The 21,720-nt window shown below is 44.1% G+C and overlaps 1 protein-coding gene across 1 annotated transcript; it reads right to left on the reverse strand.

The window, feature by feature from the left end:
- Positions 1–1,902: 1,902 nt before the first annotated feature.
- Positions 1,903–20,089, reverse strand: ttc34 (tetratricopeptide repeat domain 34). The gene is made up of 8 exons (XM_063209441.1): positions 18,618–20,089; positions 17,677–17,925; positions 16,689–16,914; positions 13,974–14,166; positions 11,742–11,908; positions 4,452–4,722; positions 3,573–3,787; positions 1,903–2,864 (listed from the first exon to the last, which is right to left on the reverse strand). Exons 1-8 carry the CDS (start codon positions 20,087–20,089, stop codon positions 2,184–2,186), a joined length of 3,474 nt encoding a protein of 1,157 aa, XP_063065511.1. The 3' UTR covers positions 1,903–2,183.
- Positions 20,090–21,720: the final 1,631 nt, after the last annotated feature.

Below are 21,720 nucleotides of genomic sequence, written 5' to 3' on the forward strand. Positions count from 1 at the left end.
AATGTGATTCCTTCATGTACATTGTGCGTATTGCATACTTTTCAATAACATTTATATGTCCATGATGCATTTTTAATGAATAAATTCCCATACACAGTTCATTGATTACCTCATTATGACAATCATTATATGTACTTTTTTGAGTTGATTCCTGACAGCTCGTAAATTCCATTATTACACACACATACACACACGCACACACAAACAAGTAGGCACGTATGAATGCATGCGCGCACGCACACAAACACACACACACACACACACACACACACACACACACACACACACACACACACACACACAGACTTTCTTCAGATATTTTAGAAAAATATTCCCCAATGATTATGAAAACTGAATAGATTCTTTCATCATACACCAATGTACAAGTATAACATTAAAGAAACCCTGTGCAAATTTTGATTGACCTTCTAACTAGGTAGAATTTAATGTTAATGTTAACTGCAAAATGTTCGCTGGCCAGAATTTGTCAACCCAGGGGTGATATACAAGCCGCCATCTTGCAACCATGGATTTTCCCAAATGCGGAGGTGGCCCAGACAACGTCCATTCAACGTGTTATGAGTCACTTAACCATGTTGCACCATACAAAGATGATTCAGTGACCTTGAAAATATTGCATAGTTTCGCTTTGTACTGCATTACATTACATTTATTGGACAGTCTTTTGTCTAAATGGGCTCTGCACAAGTTCCTGCGCAGTACAAATATGATTCAGTGACATTAAAAATGTTGCATAGTTTCACTTTACTTTGCATTGCATTTATTGGACACTAAATGGGCTTCCTGTGCAGTTAATTGGGTACTGAGAATGTTCCTACACCGCACAAATATGATTCAGTGACCTTGAAAATATTGCATAGTTTCACTTTCCATTGCATTGCATTTCTTGGACACTCAGTCTTTTGTCTAAATGGACTGACTCTGATTTGAGTAATTAGCAAGTTCCTGTGCCGCAACGTGATATGAGTGTGCGCTGTTTATTCAGTCCTCCATGACACACATTTCAAACCAAATCACAAAACAACCACAAATTTAAAAAAAAAGTTCCTGCACCATTAGTCACACCACAGCTTACGTGTGCTCGACAGCCAGTGTGAAGAGGGTGAATTTGGGGACCAGGCACCCTCTAATGAAGGGATGCCCTGGGTGGACAATCAAAGCAGCCTACTAAACCAGCTCCTTCTACTGTCCTTCATTACACTTTGTACAGAGGCTCTGGCTTTGGTTCCATTGACAATAACCTTTAAAGGGATACTCTTACCAAACTGACCACCAAACAAAAAAAGGGGGTTGTAAGTGTCAAATGTGCCTTACATTTTCCGCTGCAGTGTTGGTTGGCTTACATTTAGTCAGACTAATGTGTTGCGAAAACACGTTACCTACCACAATGTGTCAAAAGCAGGCTTCATATAGTGGTTAGAGGTGTCATACGTGATGCATGGGGCTAATGGCCCCCAGTTGACAATGGGTTCTTCTTTCTAATATCCCAACTCCCGTCCTCCCTTGCTCACTTTTCCTGCTTGTGGCCTCACTGACATGACGTTATTGATGACCGAAGTGTATTTCAATATCTCGCAAAAGCGCAATTCAAATGTCATTTTCTCCTTTGCAATCGGGATGGTGCCCCAAAAGCTGTTATGGCTTGGCTAACAGTGGGGAAACGTTGTTGTTTTCTCCATGGAGGCGGGGCGTCAACGAAATGCAAGGCCGCAAGCCAAGGCCGAGGTTGGGAGTCCGCATAATGGAAAGAACCCAATGCTGGGGGCTGGGTGGGCTCCAGTTGATGATGCAAGGCCTGGCGCATAATGCAGGGCTAACACACAGTACTGTTGCTGAAGTAGCAGTGGAAAGAGGTCTATAATCGACAATGTTGGGGTTGAAAATGCAGTGTTTTAGAGAACTTTTGTTGACGTTGCAGGGGCTATGCCGCCGTTTTAATGCACACAGCTCTAGTTGACAGTGCAGTGGTCGTAGACCTCTAGTTAACAGTGCAGTGGTTGTAGTAGACCTCTGGTTGACAATGCAGTGGTTGTAGACCTCTAATTGACGATGCAGTGGTTGTAGACCTCTAATTGACAATGCAGTGGTTGTCGACCTCTAGATAACAATGCAGTGGTTGTAGATGTCTACTAGATAACAATGCAGTGGTTGTAAGTAAACCTCTAGTTAACAATGCAGTGGTTGGAGGCTTCGTGTTTAATTCGCGCCCTCAGTCTGCGCAGCTCCGCGTGGCCCCCGTCCACCTTCAGCCCCCTCTCGGTCAGCGCCCAGGCCTCGCTCAGCTGCTGCTCGGCGTAGCACTGCAAGGCGGCGTGCAGGAAGTGGGCTGCCAGCGGGCCTCGCCCCACCCAGGCCTCCACGCACTCCAGCGTCCGGGCGCTGTGGAGGCCCAGCGCACGGGAGAAGTCCTGCAGGGCCGCCCGCTCCTGGTGGTGGAGCTGCAGCAGGCTGCGGCCGCGCCGACACAGGTCCTCCGCCCACAGCGCGTGTTCGACTGTCCCAGACCCAGGCCCAGGCCCAGGCCCAGTCCCAGCCCTGGTTCCAGACCCGTCCTCAGTGTCCTCCGTGTCCGCGTTGGAAGCGGTGCTGGTACTGGTACTGTTGCTGCTGCTGCTGCTGCTGCCACTGCTGTCGGTTGACGCTTGACCTTGAATGACCTTGTCCAGGTCGGCCACGGCCCTCTCATGCAGCCCCAGGCGAGCCAGACAGGCGGCGCGCTGGCGCAGGTACTGCAGGTGTCTCTGGTCGTCCAGGGGCAGGGCGTGCACGGCCACAGAGAGCAGGGGCAAGGCGCTCTCCCACTGGCCCTGCTGGGACATGCGGCTGGCCTCCTGGGATGCAGCCTGTGGAGAGGGAAATACACACACACATAGAGGACACAGTCACAGGGTTGGGAAATAGGGCCCGGGCACTTTTGAATTAAAGGCCCCCCCCCTATTTTCTGAAAATAGGGGCCCACAAGGGTGCGGGGCCACACCGGGAAATTCCCGCTATGCCAGATGGCCAGTCCAGCCCTGCTCAGTCAGGAACAAGAGCAATCAGGACAAACAAGATCTAAATGAGATCTACGAAATGAGATCTTTAACTGACATGTTATTTCTTGATCAAGATTTTTAAATTACATAATTAAAACACACAATCATATTTGTAACATCCTGTAGCATACTATAATAAGAAACTAATACAATCTATATAATCAATCTGTATAAAATATAAGAACAGCACCTACAGTAATCCTATTGTAACTTTTGGGAAAAGCCTGTAAACGCTGAAGCAAGAAGTTAAGCAGACCATTGACAACACCTCCATGTATAAGTACACCTCCATTCCTGTGTGTGTGTGTGTGTGTGTGTGTGTGTGCGTGCGTGCGCGAGCGAGCGCATGCGTGCGTGCGTGCGTGCGTGCGTGCGTGCGTGCATGCGTGCACATGCTTATGTTTCCGCAAGCAAGTTTTGCTAACGAAAATAATTCCTCTTATACATTCTGTCCTAAAAACAATTACTATTGCTCTAACTACTTAAGATCGCAGCAACCGTGCTTGTGCTCTGTACCTGTGCGAGGCGTTTGCGGTGCGAGGGGCAAATGAGGAGGAGCAGGAAGTCTAGCGTGGGCGTGTCCCTCTCGGCCACCTTGGCCAGCCTCTGGGCGGCGCTCCTCCAGCGCTGCTCCCACGCCTCCACCACCCCCCACCTGGCGTGGGCACCGCCCTCCCGCGGCTCCTGCCCAAACACCTGCCGCAGGTACGAGTCGGACGCCTGCATGTCACCTGCGGAGGAGGGGAAAAGATAAGACATGGAGGAGGAGGGAGACACTTTAAAGTTTGTATCTCTCTCTCTCTCTCTCTCTCTCTTTCTCACATACACACACACACGCAGTCATGCACACACACACAAGCACACACACAGCGTGTTCATATATACACACACACACACACATGAACAGCTTAGTGCCAATGTCTCTGTCTATCCCTCTGTCTCTGTTCCTCTGTCTCTGTTCCTCTGTCTCTGTTTCTCTCTCTCTCTCTCACTCTCTCTCTCTCTCACACACACACGCACACGCACACACACACACACACACACACACACGCACACGCACACGCACACACACACACACACACACACACACACACACACACATACACAAAACCCTCTCCAGAGCCAATATTTGCTTTCACAAAAATGTTGATGACCAAGTCTTAATTTGTTACTTTAGACCATTGGTATTGTCACATTGGTATTGTCACAATTTGAGAATTTGAGTTTTTCAACCAGGAGTGGGCCCACTGACAGGCGTGCACGGTGTGCACAATGAGGTATCCATGTATGCACACAGTACCCATATCATCAGCGCTCATTAATGAAATAGTATCAATAAAAAAAAACTCAAAGCTAAAGTCAATGTGGGAAATCTGAGAAAATCTCATCAAGCACCTTTGGCAAGTAAGGTATCCACGTAGAGCAGGTGCCAGCGGGGGTCTCGGCCGTCGATCTTCAGCAGGGCTGCCCCCACCAGGCTGGCCTCCTGTAGGTGCTCGTCGCTGGGCACGCGGTCGGCCGCCACGGCCTGGCACAGGCTGTCACGGCACGCCTGCAGCAGCCACTCGCACATCAGCTTGCGCCCGCGCTCCTTCACCGACAGGATGTCCTGCGTCACCGCCCCGGGGTCCACGCGCAGTGCCGCCAAGATGTCCTGCGTGCACTCCTGAGGGGACACTTTTATTACACTTTATTCAGCGATGGGCAAACTGGATTCATTAGTAACCATCCAGTGCAACACATTCCAAATGACCTTGGTTTACCTGGTCAATTCAACCAGGTGCTCTATCTAATTAAAGGGACACTGTGCAGGAAATGGTCAAAAAAGGTACTGCAACTATGCTGCTCATTGAAATTGGGCTGCCTATTGCCAAATTTGATCTTTACATGAAAGTTTACTAAGTAATAAACGGGTAGATGACGGATAGGCAGCAAAAAACATTTTTTTCACAAAACATTGTTTATGAGGGAAAAAAGTATATGTCTACGTAGTGCAGCAATTAATCTTTCAAAAAATCCAAGTGGTCACAATGTTGGTCTATTCATTGATTATTTATTTACGTTGATAAAGCAATTTGCTGAAAATATGTCCTTTGGTGTGACGTTAAGAAATAAATATATTAAGTAATGTAGAAATGGCTTGATGGAGTTTTATGAACATTGTTATACTCTTCATATTTATTGCAATTTTTTAAAGTCTTAATTTAATGAGAAATTACCATTTAAGTATTTTTTTTCCCATTAGATGTGAGATTATTAGAAACCTTCGAGGAAAAACAGGGATATCTTTCTTTTAAATGTTCAAAATTGTCCGAATTTATACTAACTTTTCAGGGACGATAATTTGTTCTTCCCTAATGCAATATTCAGTGTTTATCAAACATATTGTTTAGCTCAAACAAATATTTGAGCGTTTAAAACATGTCACACCGTAGGACATTCATGTCACGCTAAAGGACAGAAATGCAAAACTGAGCCAGAAACAAATATATCAACATGATTATTTTGTCTTTTGATCATAATATAATGTTGTAGTCAATATGGACCTACACTTTACACTTATAAGTCTTGGAATCGTCGATTATCAGCCTATCGTAACTCTTAATGACAGCCATGCGGTCATTGAATGTAACCTGCAGAGCTCATAAGACTCATACTGAAGTGTGACCTTGGCATGACCATCACACCTCTGTAGGTATGCTATGACTGTCACACCATTGAACCTGTAGTGTGTAGTGGCCAGTGCCTGTTTGGTATCTCAAGCTGGACAGCACATTTATGCTGTATATTGAGCTCTCCACAGCATACTTTATTCATCTATACTCCTCTATATACTCTCTCACTGATCTTTCCTTCACTGTTACCGTTATATTTTATGGTTTCAAAGCACCATTAATGACATTTTATATCATTTGACAGTATCTAAAATCAACAGCAAATATTCATCAACAATGCATCAAAGTATAAATTCCAAAGGCCAATAAAGGAATAAGTAATTTGAATACACAATATTTATCTAGTCAAACAACAAAACAAAAAAAAATATGTACTACCAGTTGTTTTAAAAGCTATTTCTCAAATATCTAGTCCATTGGTGTGACCTGTCTGTCCTTTGGTGTGATACTCCAAAGTGTCACACCATAGGACTTTTACCATCACACCATAGGACTTTTACCATCACACCATAGGACTTTTGAGCTTTTGAGTTAATTTAAAGCCATGTCGTTACCAACTGAAATACAATTTCACCTTTAGTAAGATGCATTTTCATACATCTACATAAGAAAAAAATATGAAAAATATACACTATTGTCAAAATGTATTTTATGGCTGTCACACCAAAGGACTACAAAACTAATACATCTTGTGGTAGCAAAACATAATTGATTGACTGAAGAACTCTGAGAGGAAAATCTGAAATCCACCCTTGCCATTGGCTTCTTAAGGGTCTAAAGTCACAATGCATGTACCGCTGGAGCTTCAACAATAGATAATTATCCACAGAATTAAACAAAAAAATGATGTCACACCACAGGACATTATTTTCTGCGACAAAGTTTCATAAGTCCATACGGTCTCAGAAAAACAGGAAAAAAATTAAGCATTGCCACTTGCTAAAATAGACACCTTGAAAAACATGCCAGGGTTGTTTAGACAAATGACTGAGCTTTGATTATTTATTTAAAAATGTTTTAATATGGAGAACCAGGCTTGCCTCAGTCACACCATAGGACAAATGACTCAAAATTAAGTATACTTATTTAAGCTCTGGATTTATTACACATTACTTTTTCACAACAACGTCACTAGTTTAATTAATCATTTAAAACATTAACAATTTTGAAAGCATGAATTTACTTAATTTTAAGACAGCAAAATGTGTCTGTGACAGCAAAATGTATACGTCACGTCATCTACCCAAACACATTTTTTCTAGTATGGTCCAAGTACAGTCATTTTTGCAGCTAAAAATGGCAATTTTTGGAAATTCAAAATGGCGGACCATGGAGAAGATCCCCCTTTTCATGTATGAAAAGTGCAATTTTTCCAGTCATAATGAATACCTAGAATTTGATGGTGGTGGTAAGTATTCATGAAAAAGGTAACATTAGTGAATGGGCAGCATGAATTCTGGAAATAAACAACAAAAAATCTCACACAGTGTCCCTTTAACGCTAAAACAGCTATGCAACCCAGAGTCATGGAATTCAGACAAAGAGAGTAGATAAGAGAAAGAGGATTCAAACTCCGCCCACCCAATGCAAAGCAGTGTGCTCAAGTTTGGTGTCCTAAGGGGGCGTTGTCCCCTCCTTCTTCTTCTCTTTCTGTGGCATTTGGTGACGGCTTGCATCAGATGTGCGGTACTGCCATCTACAGTGCCAAGGGAACTCCATTTATTCTCAAACTAAAGCCTCCAAAGGTCTCCTAACAGCAGGTCTCCAAGAGGGGCGTTCGCATGACATCACACGGAAATGCACAGGCTTGAAGTACAGTGCCCTCCATAATTATTGGCACCCCTGGTTGAGATGTGTTAAAAGCCTTAAAATAAATTCAGTGTTTATTGCAGAAGAATACTGTCACACTGAAAATTTTAGGAAAATGTAGCCTTCAACTCAAATGAATTGTAGGAAAATAAAAAAAAATCCCTGACTAAAAAATAATTATTTTTCATTAAATCACCTGTTCCACAATTATTGGCACCCTTAACAATTCCCAGGAAATAAATATAATTGAAGCATTTCTGTAATTTCTACAGTAGTTTACAAAGTTTACCAGAGTATGTAGGAACATTTAATTAGTAATTCATCACTTCCTGTTTCCCTGGGGTATAACTATGACGTGACACCGAGGCCATTTCTCTTATCCACTCTTAAACATGGGAAAGACAAAGGAACACAGCATACAAGTGAGGCAGATGAGGCTACAAGAAGATTGCCACTCAACTGCAGCTGCCCATATCTACTGTGAGAGGAATAATTAAGAAGTTCAAAACAACTGGAACAGTGGTAAACAAGCCTGGACGAGGACCCAAGTTTATTTTGCCACCACGCACAGTGAGGAGGATGGTAAGAGAAATCAAAATATCTCCAAAGCTCACTGTTACAGAATTACAACAAATGGTAGCATCCTGGGGTCACAAAGTCTCCAAATCAACCATCAGGCGCTGTCTACACGCCAACAAGCTGTTTGGGAGGCATGCACGGAGAAAACCTTTCCTAACTCACAGTCATAAACGCAAACGTCTGGAGTTCGCCCAGCGGTATTGGGGCTTCAACTGGGACCGTGTGCTTTGGTCAGATGAGACCAAGATTGAGCTTTTTGGCAACAAACACTCTAAGTGGATCTGGCGTGCCACGAAAGATGCGCATGCTGAAAAGCACCTCATACCCACTGTGAAGTATGGGGGTGGGTCAGTGATGCTGTGGGGCTGTTTCGCTTCCAAAGGCCCTGGGAAGCTTGTTAGGGTGCATGGCATCATGAATGCTTTGAAATACCAGGACATTTTAAATCAAAATCTGTTGCCCTCTGCCAAAAAGCTGAAGATGGGTCGTCACTGGGTCTTTCAGCAAGACAATGACCCTAAACATATGGCCAAATCTACACAGAAATGGTTAACCAGACACAAAATCAAGCTCCTCCCATAGCCATCTCAGTCCCCAGACCTCAACCCCATTGAGAACCTGTAGGGTGAGCTGAAGAGGAGAGTACAGAGGAGAGGACCCAGGTCTCTGGATGATTTAGAGAGATTCTGCAAAGAGGAATGGCTGAAGATCCCTCTTTCTGTCTTTTCCCATCTTGTGAAACATTATAGGAGAAGATTAGGTGCTGTTTTGTTGGCAAAAGGGGGTTGTACAAAATATTAACAACAGGGGTGCTAATAATTGTGACACACATTATTTGATGTCAAATAATTATTTCTTTATGTGGGATTTTTTCCCCACTGAATAAATGCACTTGTATTGAAGGTTGGATTTTTCTCTTTTTTTCCATTAAGGTCCCATATTATTTAGAGAAAAATAATAATAATTGGAAGCTAAAAAACACATCTCAACCAGGGGTGCCAATAATAATGGAGGGCACTGTATCTTACTCTAATCTACTCTCTTTGATTCAGAGTTGGGGTAAAGGAAGTCTGTTGGTGACATGAATCATGTACATTCAATTTCAAATAATTCAAGGCAGCAGCTTTCTGTGTGCTGGAGACTAACGCAGAACCACTATAACAAGCAAAAATGAAGTACAAATTCATTCAAACATCATCACCTTTACCACACTTTCTGTTCTACACGTACTTCCTGGAACTAGTGGGACTAATTAAAGTACTAACATCAGTTCTGGCCAGGCCATGGTAGTCAAGAAGCTTGCCGCCCTCCCCTTCATCTAATTAATTCCTAATTGATCCAGGTGCATTCCCTCAGCTGATAATCTTTCTTCCCTAGCGATTGGCCACACGGTTTCGGCACGCCTTTTAAATTCTATCCACTTCCTCTCAACTGTATGCTGCTCGGTTTTTGCTACCCACCACCTCCCCTGCTCCACCTTGTCGTGTATGATGTGACATGTTCTCTTGTCACGTCGCTTGGCTCTGTTCATGGGGGGTTATCTCTCGCCCTGTCCTGCTGGGGTGAGAATTCCCTAAACTGTTGCTGCCCCCTGACTAAATGCTTTTCCATGCTGCTCATGGAAATAGGGGGTTCCTCCGAACAGAGCTATACCGCCAAATGTAATTCATAATTTCAATAAAAGAAATTTCATTTATATTCTTCTCTTGTGTTTCTTGACTGAAATGGTTCTGACAGAAATGTGGGGTAAGGGCAATTAAGCCATGGATGAAGTTGTGGAAAGGTGTGTGTACTGTAACTCTCTGACCTGCAATTCCCTCTCCATTATGCAACAGATGCCCACATTTGGACATGAGGCTTTTTTAAAAGATTTTTTTGAGCTTTTAAGCTTTATTTGAGACAGGATACAAGTGGGGAGAAACAGTTGGGGAAGGACTGGCAAATGACCCGGGTCAGAATCGAACCCAGTTCGCCGGCATAGTAAGCTTGTGCCCTGCCGTTAGGCCAGGGTAGGACCTGGACTGGACATGAGGCTTTGAGGGGGAGACTTAATGGGTTTCAGTGAGAGCAGAGACTGGATGTGCCACGGTATGGAAATTAAAACTCATCAAATGTATGATATCAGAAAGCAATATTGGTCCCACACAAACTGAAATTATTTCTGAAAATAGCATTGTTTGGTATTATGAATGATCCAATGGGGTGCAATCCTAAGGACATTTTGACATTTTTGACAAAGGTCAAAAAGATTATTTTTGTACTCATGTCTGCTATGGTGACCAACTATTTTGTGTTGGATAATTGGTTAATTGACCTTTATGGAGTTATTTTATCAGCAGACATTATCTTGATGTTTGTCACTTTCACACACACAGAAAAAGAAAAGCCCCATGACTCAGTGGTGAATAGTTCTGATTTTACAAAACTCGTCAGATTGAAGTTATGATACCTAAGCCATGTTTCAGTTTCAAGCAGAGGTTGTTGCAGCACAGATTCAATTCTATTCTATAGATGTTGTCGATGTACTTAATAATAATAATAATAGTACATTTTATTTTTTGAGCGCCTTTCAAAATATCCAAGTATACTTCTCCCGTTCCTTTTTCTCCGCAAATGTTCAGACCTTTTCAGTTTAAAAGCTGCGTATAGAAATGAATGTGAATATAGATATAAATGTGTAATATATTGTTTAGTCCTTTTACTCGGAGGAATTTGGAAAAGTGGCCAGAAGTGATTTTAATTGTAGGCCTACCCCTGTAGAATGTGTAGTGTGTGGAGAGAATCTTTCTCTGTATAGTATGTATCTGTGTGTTAATAATGAAGCTGCGTCACAAAAACTCCTCTACAAAAACTGTGCTCCTAAATGTTTATAAGTACGTTTTTTCAATTAGGGGCACAGGTGCTCCTACTGAAAAAGCTAAGCGTAGAGCCCTGACCCTCACACCAATTAAAAAAGATATTGTGAGTCTGAAGAAGATCTGTCAGGAAGAACATATTGCCCTGAAATTAGGTACTATGTTTAGTAGTTTATTTTCAGAATTTGTGCTGCCCATTTACAAACCACCATCCAAGTATTCATCTTGACTTGGAAATGTACACTTTTCATACAAAAAATACATGTCTGCCACTTTCAATGAACAATTATAGACATCTTTGACTACAAAACTCACTGTACTTTGACACCAGTGAATATTACACTATTACTTAGTTTACTACTTATTCATGAAAATATCAAAATTGTGAAAAAGCAGCATAGTTGCAATGGGCAGCATAGTTGCAATTCCTACTATGGCCACAATCTTTGTTACCATACTCTATCTTTACCCATATGAATGTGAGTGTGGGCTGGCGTGGCACAGAGTTGCCGTAAAAAAACGCACCACCACTTTAAAGGTGCTGTTTCCACCTAGCAGGATATTAATATGAATATTTTTTTTCCTGTTTAGGTGTAAACCCTATATGGATTAAAACAGTTGTTACAGGTGCGTTTTAGCCCTCCAAATGGAATATTTTTAAGCCGGATTTTTGATATGTGGAATGTATACGTGGAAACGTGAATCTTTCGCACCATACACAACCTTTACCCATATGAATGTGAGTGTGGGCTAGCCTGGCGGTTCACCTTCTGCTGGTTGAGGGTGAGGTAGGTGAGGGCTCTGCCGCAGAGAGCGGGCACGTGCTCCGGGTGCTCCCTCAGTATGGCACTGAAATCAAAGATGGCCGTCTTGCGTTGGCCCAGCAGGGCGTAGCACTTGGCTCGCTCCAGCAGTGAGTCGGTGGCCTCCCCGCCTGCAAACCAGGCACAGGCAAGTCAAACGCACTCTCTCAATCTCCAAAAAGTAACAATCACTTCGTTTACATGAGGTTTTTAATTCCGAATTAATAATTCCAATGTAATAATTCTGTCGAGTTTACTTGGATCTTTCATTTAATTCCGAATTATGAAGTGTTTACATGATGTTTTCAAAGCGGAATTAAGTTTTATTCAGAACTAAAGTGAGTTAATTCCGAATTAAATGTCTAATGTAAACGTAGTAATTGAGGTAGGAAGTCAATTGAAATAAAAAATCTTTATTATTCAATACACGTGGTTATCAAGGTGGTTTGGGGGCTAGCTGGTATCAGATACGTGTGACATGATCTTTGGAAAGGCTATGCTGTTCATATGAAATATAGGACGACGACATGTGTCAAGCTGGATGCCTGAAGAATAAAGTGCTGGGGGAAACCTCATTACTGTAAACTTGGATAATACAAGTGTTTCCCAACATCCAAGAGTACCCAACACACTGGTAAAAAGATACCTCAACCAACTGAGTTCGCAGCCACCTGTCTTTAGACTCTATCTACTCTACAACCACTTCTGTAACAGGAAGAGGAGTCATTATCGAAGCGCACCACCTGACCAAACACACTCACAGTATCATATTGCAGGTTCTCAGTCTGTCTGACTGTCTGTTCGCATTTTCAAGACGTCAGACATACAGTACAGACAAAGTTCCCATTGTGGAAGGTATCTGTACTGTATATGATGCAACTTAGCAGCCTATTCCTGTGTGGGTGATTTTTCTTTTTCAAAATAGACTCTTACTAGGTATTCAGGACTTGTCACTAAGAATAAATGATTCCCTGTTTACAAGTAATCCACTCATGTGTCAACAGACATTCTTAGTCATTTGTGCCTCTCGTTGTCATGCATTAAAAACATTCACAGCGGCCTCAGTTACATGGGACAATTGATTCCGAATTAACTAATATGAAATAATGAAATGAAAGTGCAATATAAACTCGGCTGAACTATTTAATTCTGAATTGTAAATCTGGAATTGAAAACATGTAAACATGGCCAATGATAGATAACAAATGCAGATAATAGAGCAGCCGGTCATATTCAATTTTCCAGAGTACTGTAACTTGAAATCAACTGAAACAACCAAGCAAGTAAATAGAACAGGTGGTTCTTAACCTTTTTTTCTTGAAGCCCCCCCTTACCTGTGCCCAAGACAAGCCGCGTACCCCCAACCCAAAATTCTACATGTGTATATGCTCTAAAAACTGATTTCAATGATTAATTACAATGATTCTTGCTTTAGACATTAATCAATACTTTAATGACTTTACATGGGGACCAAAACATGTTATAATTTTTTCTTGATTTGACCTAATTATTATGTTTGGAAGCAGAATTTTAGTCACAACCTCAACGCAAACAAAATTCTCCACACCCCATGTTAAGAACCACTGAAATAGAAGACCTATAAAATCTATTTTTTAGCAATTACACTACAGTACTTTAATGACACAACCAAACCAAGAGAGTTCTAATAAACAGGCGACCTGTGGGGATGTGACCATCACTAGTTTTCAGGGCCGCTGACAGCTTTGGCACGGCCTAAGTAGGCCATGTGAAGGGCCCCCTCTCCCAATACATGCAATATAATGAGGACCCGATTCTGTGCCCCCACTCTCCCTGGGCCTGGGACGCCTGACTCCTTTGCAGGGTAGTAAACTCTGCACCTTCGCTACAGACCTAAGATCATGATGTGTGGGCAGCCATGGTCTGATGGGAAAAAAAACGCTTACCCAAACATCAGTTGTTGCCCCATAATGCCTGCCATACTTCCTGTGGCAGTGGCACGCTGTAATAGTCATTGAAAAGTTAACTACCATAGTAGTGCACCGCTATGACTTAACGCAGGGCCTTTCGTTATGCACTTTGACTTGGTCATTGCCATTCTGGTAACAGCTAATTTATAACGGTGTGTCTTGTTACGGGTTAATGCATCATACAGTAGTAAGTAGTAAAGTAAAAAAGGAAGATAGGATGAAGAGTTTTTTGTATTTTGAAGGTGACCTGAGGCCATGATGGCGATGGAGAGGTAGGCCACGGCCTCGCGTATGGCTCCCTCGTCCCTGTGTGCGGTGAGGATGCGTTTGGAGGCCGTGTAGCAGTGCTTCTCCAGCAGCACACGGTCCTTGTGGGCCGCCACAGACAGCAGCGACCGCAGGCAACTCGTGTCTCCACACTGGATCAGCTTCTTCAGGAGCTGCCAAAATACATGCAGAGGTCAGTGTGCTCAACTGAGTGTGCTGAAAACCATCTTTTTTTTTTACAAAAGATTTCGAGTGCGAGCGAACAGATTTGTAAATTTCTTGTACAAAAGTCACACTCTCGACTTTTATATTAGTCGGTCGACAGACAGTTCAGCCTAAGCCTTCAACATCTCGGCTTAGGTCAAACCGTTTGTCTGTCTGTCATGCTAACCCACTAAAATAAAGAACAAGAATTACAGTCTAGAGTACGGCTTTTCCACAAGAAAAAAAAAATACACATTCAGGGGGAAGAGGAAGTGAAGATTTCTGGTTGTAACAACTTTTCCCCTCTGCTCTCAGGTTAAGAACTACGGTAGGATGTGTGGACTTAAATTAGTCACAAACAGTGATACATTTACAAAGAGCTTCTTATAATGTAGAATGCTGAAAATGTAAAACTAAAAGTATTATTATATTACTATATTATTGCATTATTGTATTATTATTTCATTCAATAAATTGTTATTATGATTATTTCTCAAAAAATATCCACATATTGTGTGACTTTGCGTGACCAAGGTGGAAGACCATGACAACAATGCAGACATTTTATTACAATGGGGTACTTAGCAGAGTTTGTGGTGGCGAGCACGACTTGTTTGAATCTGTCGCCATGGTACCTGCTTGTGTCATAGAGATGTGTGGCATATGTGTCAGATTGAAACAAGATGTTGCGCAATGATACCAGAGCAAACACTGGAGCTTATCAAAGTATTTTCTTTGATACATTACACTTAGCTGATGCTTTTATCCAAAGAGTCTTACAGTTACTTACCCTTTGTGCAGAGGCTATATTATAAAGATACTGTCACCAAAATGGTAATGACCAAGTCTTAACTGTTACTTAAGCCTCTCTCTAATGTCATAGCCATGCTGTTAAGATGTAGTTGAGGCACCGGGCGGGCCCTTCTGCACAAAGACGCTACGTACAGGTTATTGGTTATTTCAGGCTATTTCAGTCCCTATCTGTCTACTGTATGTCAGGGGTGGGAAACCTATGTATTGAGGGCTGTTTACGGCCCTTCAGACTGTTATTTTTTTCCAGACTGTGTTATCCAGCCCCAGACATCATTTCAGTGCTATGCCTTTTCACATATTTTGGAAAGAAAGGTTAGAAATTGCATTTGCTATACAATTAACCTATATTTTTCAGGGGGCCTAGTGAAGTTGGAAGTCTGTTGTAAAGGTGGCTGCCTTCAATATATGGGTGGTTGACGTTTAAGGGCGTAACGCAAAAAAAAAAAAAGTTTTTCAAATTCCTGAAAAAAATGATGGATAAAAATTGGAAAAAAATAAAGCACTTGGTGGTCTGTAGAATTTCACTTTATTTTTGCCATTTTTGGGAAAATGTGTCCTGCATCAACACATAGCATAGGCATGTCACACCGCAGGAAAATGGAATCACACCACAGGGAATTCACTGCATTATGGCCATTTTAATCCTTTTGTATACATGACTGACATCTGAGCTCATGCTAACTTGATAATGATATTGTGTTTAATCTTAATATGTGTTTTCATTGATAAAAAAACCTATTTTTCCTTCTATAAGAGCAGTCACACCACAGGACACCATAAAATGAACCTAAGCATTGCGTGACAGAAAGATTGCAATATGAAGACATATTAAGAGGTTAAGAGTAACCTTAAACTTCCACAGCACTCTCCAATAACTGAGGTACTGACTGGTTAGGAGCCAGTCTTTAAGACCCTTGTAGTTGGTCTTGCAGCTGCCCATTCACAAACATTGACATACATGTCACCCCACAGGACGCAATTTGTGTTACGAAATTGAACTTGTAGTTAATATTACTGTCTTGAGTTTTTTCCACATTCACATATCTTAATCTAAAGTTAAGATTTATGCAATCATGCCAAATGCTTCATACACTATTCAAAATGTTGTTGGTTAATTTATATACAGTATATATTATTATATATTGTTTCATTAATGTTACAGTCACACCGCAGGAAATTTGACATATAAACCTTTACATAAATCTTAACAAAAATGTTTCTTCTCATCTAAGACTAATATGAAACATAATGTACCACATCTTCTTTCATTGACATTTGTTTTTTAAAGGAAAATAACAGTTTTGTAGGTTTTTAACCAATGTTACGAAAAAACAAGGCGTCACGTCTCCCACCCATATGCCTAAAGTGCAGGCAGGAAATCCTGGTTTGTGTTCATAGTACGGCCCTGGGAGAACCGTATTTGAAGTGGCCCCTCGAATGAAAAAGGTTTCCCACCCTTGCTCTACACTCTATCCACTGAGCAGATGATCGGGGGGGGGGGGTTTGCCTGGGATGGGGGACAGGGTTAAGAAAGAGGGCAAAGGATGAGGGACATCCATGCCAAAGAGCTGTGTCTCTCTATACTCTATACTCAGGGACAGGACTGAGAACAAGAATCAGGAAGAATGATGAGTGCTGCCGAGGGATGAGGTCATCCTTGACAATCAGAGTGCAGTACCTGGTTGGCATCGTAGAGGAAGCCGCGGTGCAGCTGCAGCAGGGCGAGGCGGGCGAGGACGGGCGAGCGGGCGGCGCTGTGCTGCTCCATGGCCAGCAGCAGCCGGTAGGCCTCCTCCACGCGGCCCAGCTGGTACAGGGCGTCCGCACTCAGGATCTGGGCCGCGTCCGTGCCGGGCTGCAGCTCCATCAGCAGCTGAGCCAGCGCGTGCACTCCACCCGGGCACCTGGAGGAGGACAACGGGCCATGGACACCCAAATTTTAAGATTTTTTTGTCTTTTACGACTTTATTGATGACAGGACAGTTTGAGAGGTGCACAGGAAGCGAATGGGGAGAGAGATGGGATATTGACCTAGTCTTAATCTAAAGTCTGTCACTCAAGGCTCTCAGAATGTCATATAAATGCTGTTAAGATGTAGTGGAATCTTTTTTAGCAATTAACTCCATCAGAAGCTGGGCCGGGGCGTGCACACCACCCGGGCACCTCTTCAGGATCACTTAACCCGTTAAGACACGGCGTCATAAATTTGCTGTTACCAGAATGGCAAAGACCAAATCACTGTTTTGCATTCACCATCCAGTTTGCAAATGAGAAAATGACTTTACAATTGAGCTTTTGCGAGATATTGAAATACAATGCTGTTATCTGTGATGTCATCACAACGTATTACTTCCTGGTACGAGGCCACAAGCACAAGTAGAGGACGCAAGTCTGCATATTGGAATGCACACGTGGTGTCTAGATTCGAAAAAAGCGTAAGTGGGATGCGGTGTGGTGCAGTGTGCTAAGCCCTCCACATATGAGCTTGCATGCCCAGGGTGCACCCACATTCGAATCCAGCCTGGGTCAAAGTCAAAACCCTACTCCATCTCTCTCCACAATCTCTCTTGTCGCTTTTCACTATCCCTATCAGAAAAAGGCCCGAAAAGACCACAAAAAATATCTTTTAAAAAAATTGTAAGTAAGAGAGTGTTGAGCAAAATTACCCCTCTTTGGAGGAGGACAGTGAATCCTTGCCATGCGCTGACGGTGCAGCCTGTTCCTGCTCCTGTGGCAATGATGGGCCCAAGCACTTGGCCACGACGTGCTCCAGCATAACCCTCCCCTGCTCCAGCAGCACGGTGCACAGCAGGCCCCGGCTGTTCCATGGCACCAGGCAACGCACGGTGAACGCCGTCTCCTGGGGCTGCAGCCCGCTGGCCGTCAGGTAGTCCAGCGCTGTCAGGTAGTGAGACCTGTGCAATATAGCAAATTTATATCATGATATCGATACTTTAAAAGGAAAAAAGTTTACCGAAACGTGTTGTTCACTCTGAACATAAAGTCAAATAAGTGTGCGGTAAACTTTTTTTCCTTTTTAACCCATTAAGACACAGCGTTATACATCTGCTGTTACCACAGTGGCAATGACCAAGTCGTAGTGCATTAATAAAGGCCCTTTGTTATGTCATAGTATTGTAGTACTATGGTAATTACTTGTCAATGACTAAAGCGTTCCACTGGAGGTACGGCGTGCATTAAGGGGCTACAGTATTGAATACTCCAATATTGAATACACCTACAAGTTGTGCATGGATCTTGGAACTTTTGAATTGTGACATCAATATTGCTGTCAAACTATATCATATTTCATAGTATTGAGTTGAAACAATATTTTTGTTATTTGTCTATACTGCCAAAAGGTACCCAATATATTCCCCTCCCCTTGCGCTATTGCGAGCACAGAGCAGACTTGCCACCCACCCAACACTCATGCAGATCACCACGGTCTGTGTGGCCCTCCACTCACACTTCTGAAGGGAGGGAAGATTGTGAATAGTTTAGCACAATAATTTGTCTTTAACAGAAATATCGTCTGAAATATTGTGATATCAATATTGCCTGAAATAATCGCGATATTGATTTTCCCATAATCGAGCAGCCCTACCCGGCCATCATGCGCAGCAGCCCCCTGCCGCACAGCGCCCGCACGCAGCTGGACGGGTGTGGCGCCCGGTGCTCGATCACCGCCTGGAAGTCTTGCATGGCCCCCTGGTGGTCGTCGGAGAGAAGGCGGGCGTAGCCGCACAGCACCTGCACGGTGTTCTGGTAGCTCTGCTGGGGCGGCGCGGCAGAGGCTAGCTGGCTGCTGATGGACAGGGCCTCCCTCACCTCCCCCCGGAGCAGCAGGCAGTCGGCCAGCCGCACGCGCAGCTCCCGGCCCCCGCCGTCGGGCTCCAGGTGGCACAGCGTCCGCAGCTGGGCGAGGACCGGGTCGAGCAGCTCCAGGCCCTCTGTGGAGCGGAGGTCCGGACGGGCCAGTACGGTTTCCCGGTAGCCCGACAGGCCTCGCTCGGCCTGCTGGCGGAGCAGGACCCTGGTGGCGGGGGCGGCCCCGTTGCCGGAGAAGAGCCGCTGGAACTGCAGCCTGGCCGTGGCCGGGTGCACGGCGAAAGCGTCACCGAGATCGTGGCACACCTCATCGGCGCGACCGCCTACCGAGAAGTTGGCAGCCGCCCTGCCCACGAGGCAGCTCGCCCGGTTCTCGGCAGGCTTCAGCATCGGCCGTCCGTGGTCTATGTTCATCGTTTTGGATGGTTGGGATCCGTACAGGTTGAGTGCGTGAGAAAAGGCCTCCGCGGCTTCCTCAAACTTGCCAAGGGACAATGAGAGTTCACCTTGCCACTTTTGCACGTTGGGGTCACCTGGAGAAAGGGCCAATAGAAACTCAAGGATTTCAGACGCCTGCAGGGGGCTATAATCCACTGCATCAAATGTTTTCTGTTCAGACAGACCTTTCCCACTGATGTCTCTGCACTTTTGCATCTGCTCGGAAAACGCCTGGAGGATTTTGGGTAGGTGGTGAGCTTGCCGGGACCTCAGGAGCCTCACACATTCACAATTCTGCTTCTGGAAAGCTTTCAAGTACAGCTGAAGGGCTCTCGTCGGGTTCTCTGGCTCGGTCAGAAAGCGAGCCAGGGCCCGGGTGAGCTCCAGGATTAAACGCCTGGTGCCGGTGGGGTTAGGCTGACCTTTGCTGTTCAGAAGGGCAGAGCACCGGGCAAATATCTCCTCCGAGCTGGGGTCCGCTCTCTGTAGGATGCTCTCCATTTTAAAGAGCGATGCAGAGAGGTTGTTGGGACACAGCATTGACAGGAAGACAGCTGCCAGGCCCTTGTTGAGGCCATCCATGGACCTCTGTTCGTCCTCCTCCTCGCCATCCAGCCAACCCTCCAAGGCTGAAACAACTCTCCCAAAGTTGGATACGTCTAAATTGCGCATGTGGGCCACCGTAGAACCTACGTGAGTTTTGAACGCACTTGTGTAGCAGGCAGCAGCCTGCAGGGCGCAGCCTGCTGCGACAAGTGCGTCGCCCTCTTGACACAGTCCTGCCGTTGTGCGTTGTTGATTGGTCGCCATGTTTTGTAGTTATCCACCTGCAGTACTCTCATAATACCCAGCATCAAAGGGTAGGGTATCCGTACTTCAAGTCATGTTCCCGAATCCTGATCAACCTCCTATGCTCTGTTTGCATGACTTGAGACCATTAGGCTTACTGTATAATTGCTTGAGACGTACCTGCATTACGCACAAGTAGGCTACACAACATGAGCGCGCGCAAGGTGCATAGGTTAGAACTACATCAGTTCAGCGATTCTCTGGTAAATCATACAGCGATAGAGTCCAGTTCTGACATATCCACCCATTTGCCGAGAATAGTTAGGCTAACTCATTCTAAACTTATTTGTTTGGCAGAGTTTACGCGTTGCCCACACAGTCAGTAAATTCAAAATAGCTTTCCTGGTGTGGTCCTTCCATTCTTTCTTCGAGGAGGAAAACTTCCGTGTGAGAGCCTAACGTTATATGTTGCCCCCATGTTTGAAATATGATCCCCAAATTAGCCTACTTGGGAGAAAAGGGTAACATTACCTTGCGGCTTCTCTACAACGGTCTCTTTTTATTCCATCTGCTGAAAAAAAATGTTGGCTGTACCTTTATGCTTTGAAATAACTTTATGAACAGCTATACTGGCTTAGCCCCCGTATACTTGCACACAGAGCCCACCTGGTTACAGTGTTGCAACCTGGCTAGACAGCTGACGACTGACAACATGCCTGCTGTTGCCCAGGCAACGCCAAACACTCAATCATTTGGCTACCTGACTTCAGCTGCAAGGCCTTCAACCAAATGGGATTTGCACCAGCCACCAACTCAGTAAATATGGGTGACGCGCCTTGACATTTACCACCAAGAAGTCATTGCTTTGATGATCAAAACGGAAGATTGTGGTGAGAGGCCCAGTGTGTACTCTTCTGATTAGTCTGAGCAGTTTACAAGATGAAAGAGGGAGAGAACAATTTGTTCATGTTCATGAGTGCTGCTAGGGGGGTAAAAGTGATACAGATTCTAAGGGCCCAAGCACTGACATCACTGACAGGGTCCCTAAAGGGGCCCCAAAATTCAAATCTTTCATGGGGCCCAACATTTCTAGCGAGGCTCCTGTCCATGTTTTATTGACAGTTCAATAATGAACAAAACTATTTTAGGCAAAAAGATTTTTTTAAAGTAGAAAACAACAGACCAAACTCATCTTGTGATAGTAAAAACATTTTATGTCTCATAAAACATTTTATGTCTCAAAATGTCACAGAAAAAAATATACACAGATGAGCACCAAAGAGAAAGGGAGAAAACTCTGAAGCACTCAATGTACCTGTTTGTTTTCTGACATGGCAGACCAATCAATACTATTTCCCATTGTTGAGCAGTCATGGGTAAGCGGTAGGGGCGTCAGACTTGTAGCCCAAAGGTTGTTGGATTGACTCCCGATTCGCCAGGTTGGTGGGGGGAGTAATCAACCAGTGCTCTTTCCCATCCTCCTCCATGACTGAGGTACCCTGAGCATGCTATTGTCCCACTGCACTGCTCCCTAGGGGCGCCATTGAGGGCTGGCCCCTTGCATGGGTGAGGCATAAATGCAATTTTGTGTGCAGTGTACAGTGTTCACTTGTGTGCTGTGGAGTGCTGTGTCACAATGTCAATGGGAGTTG

The sequence above is a fragment of the Engraulis encrasicolus genome, chromosome 10, assembly GCF_034702125.1.
Source record: "Engraulis encrasicolus isolate BLACKSEA-1 chromosome 10, IST_EnEncr_1.0, whole genome shotgun sequence".
NCBI classification, from domain to species: Eukaryota; Metazoa; Chordata; class Actinopteri; order Clupeiformes; family Engraulidae; genus Engraulis; species Engraulis encrasicolus.

Coding starts and splice junctions, on each gene's coding strand:
- ttc34 (XM_063209441.1), bottom strand. CDS start 20,089: ATGGCGACCAATCAACAACGCACAACGGCAGGACTGTGTCAAGAGGGC. Junction 11,909..13,973: donor CATCGCCATCATGGCCTCAG/GTCACCTTCAAA, acceptor CCTGGTTTGCAG/GCGGGGAGGCCACCGACTCA. Junction 3,788..4,451: donor GGATACCTTACTTGCCAAAG/GTGCTTGATGAG, acceptor CCTCCTCCGCAG/GTGACATGCAGGCGTCCGAC.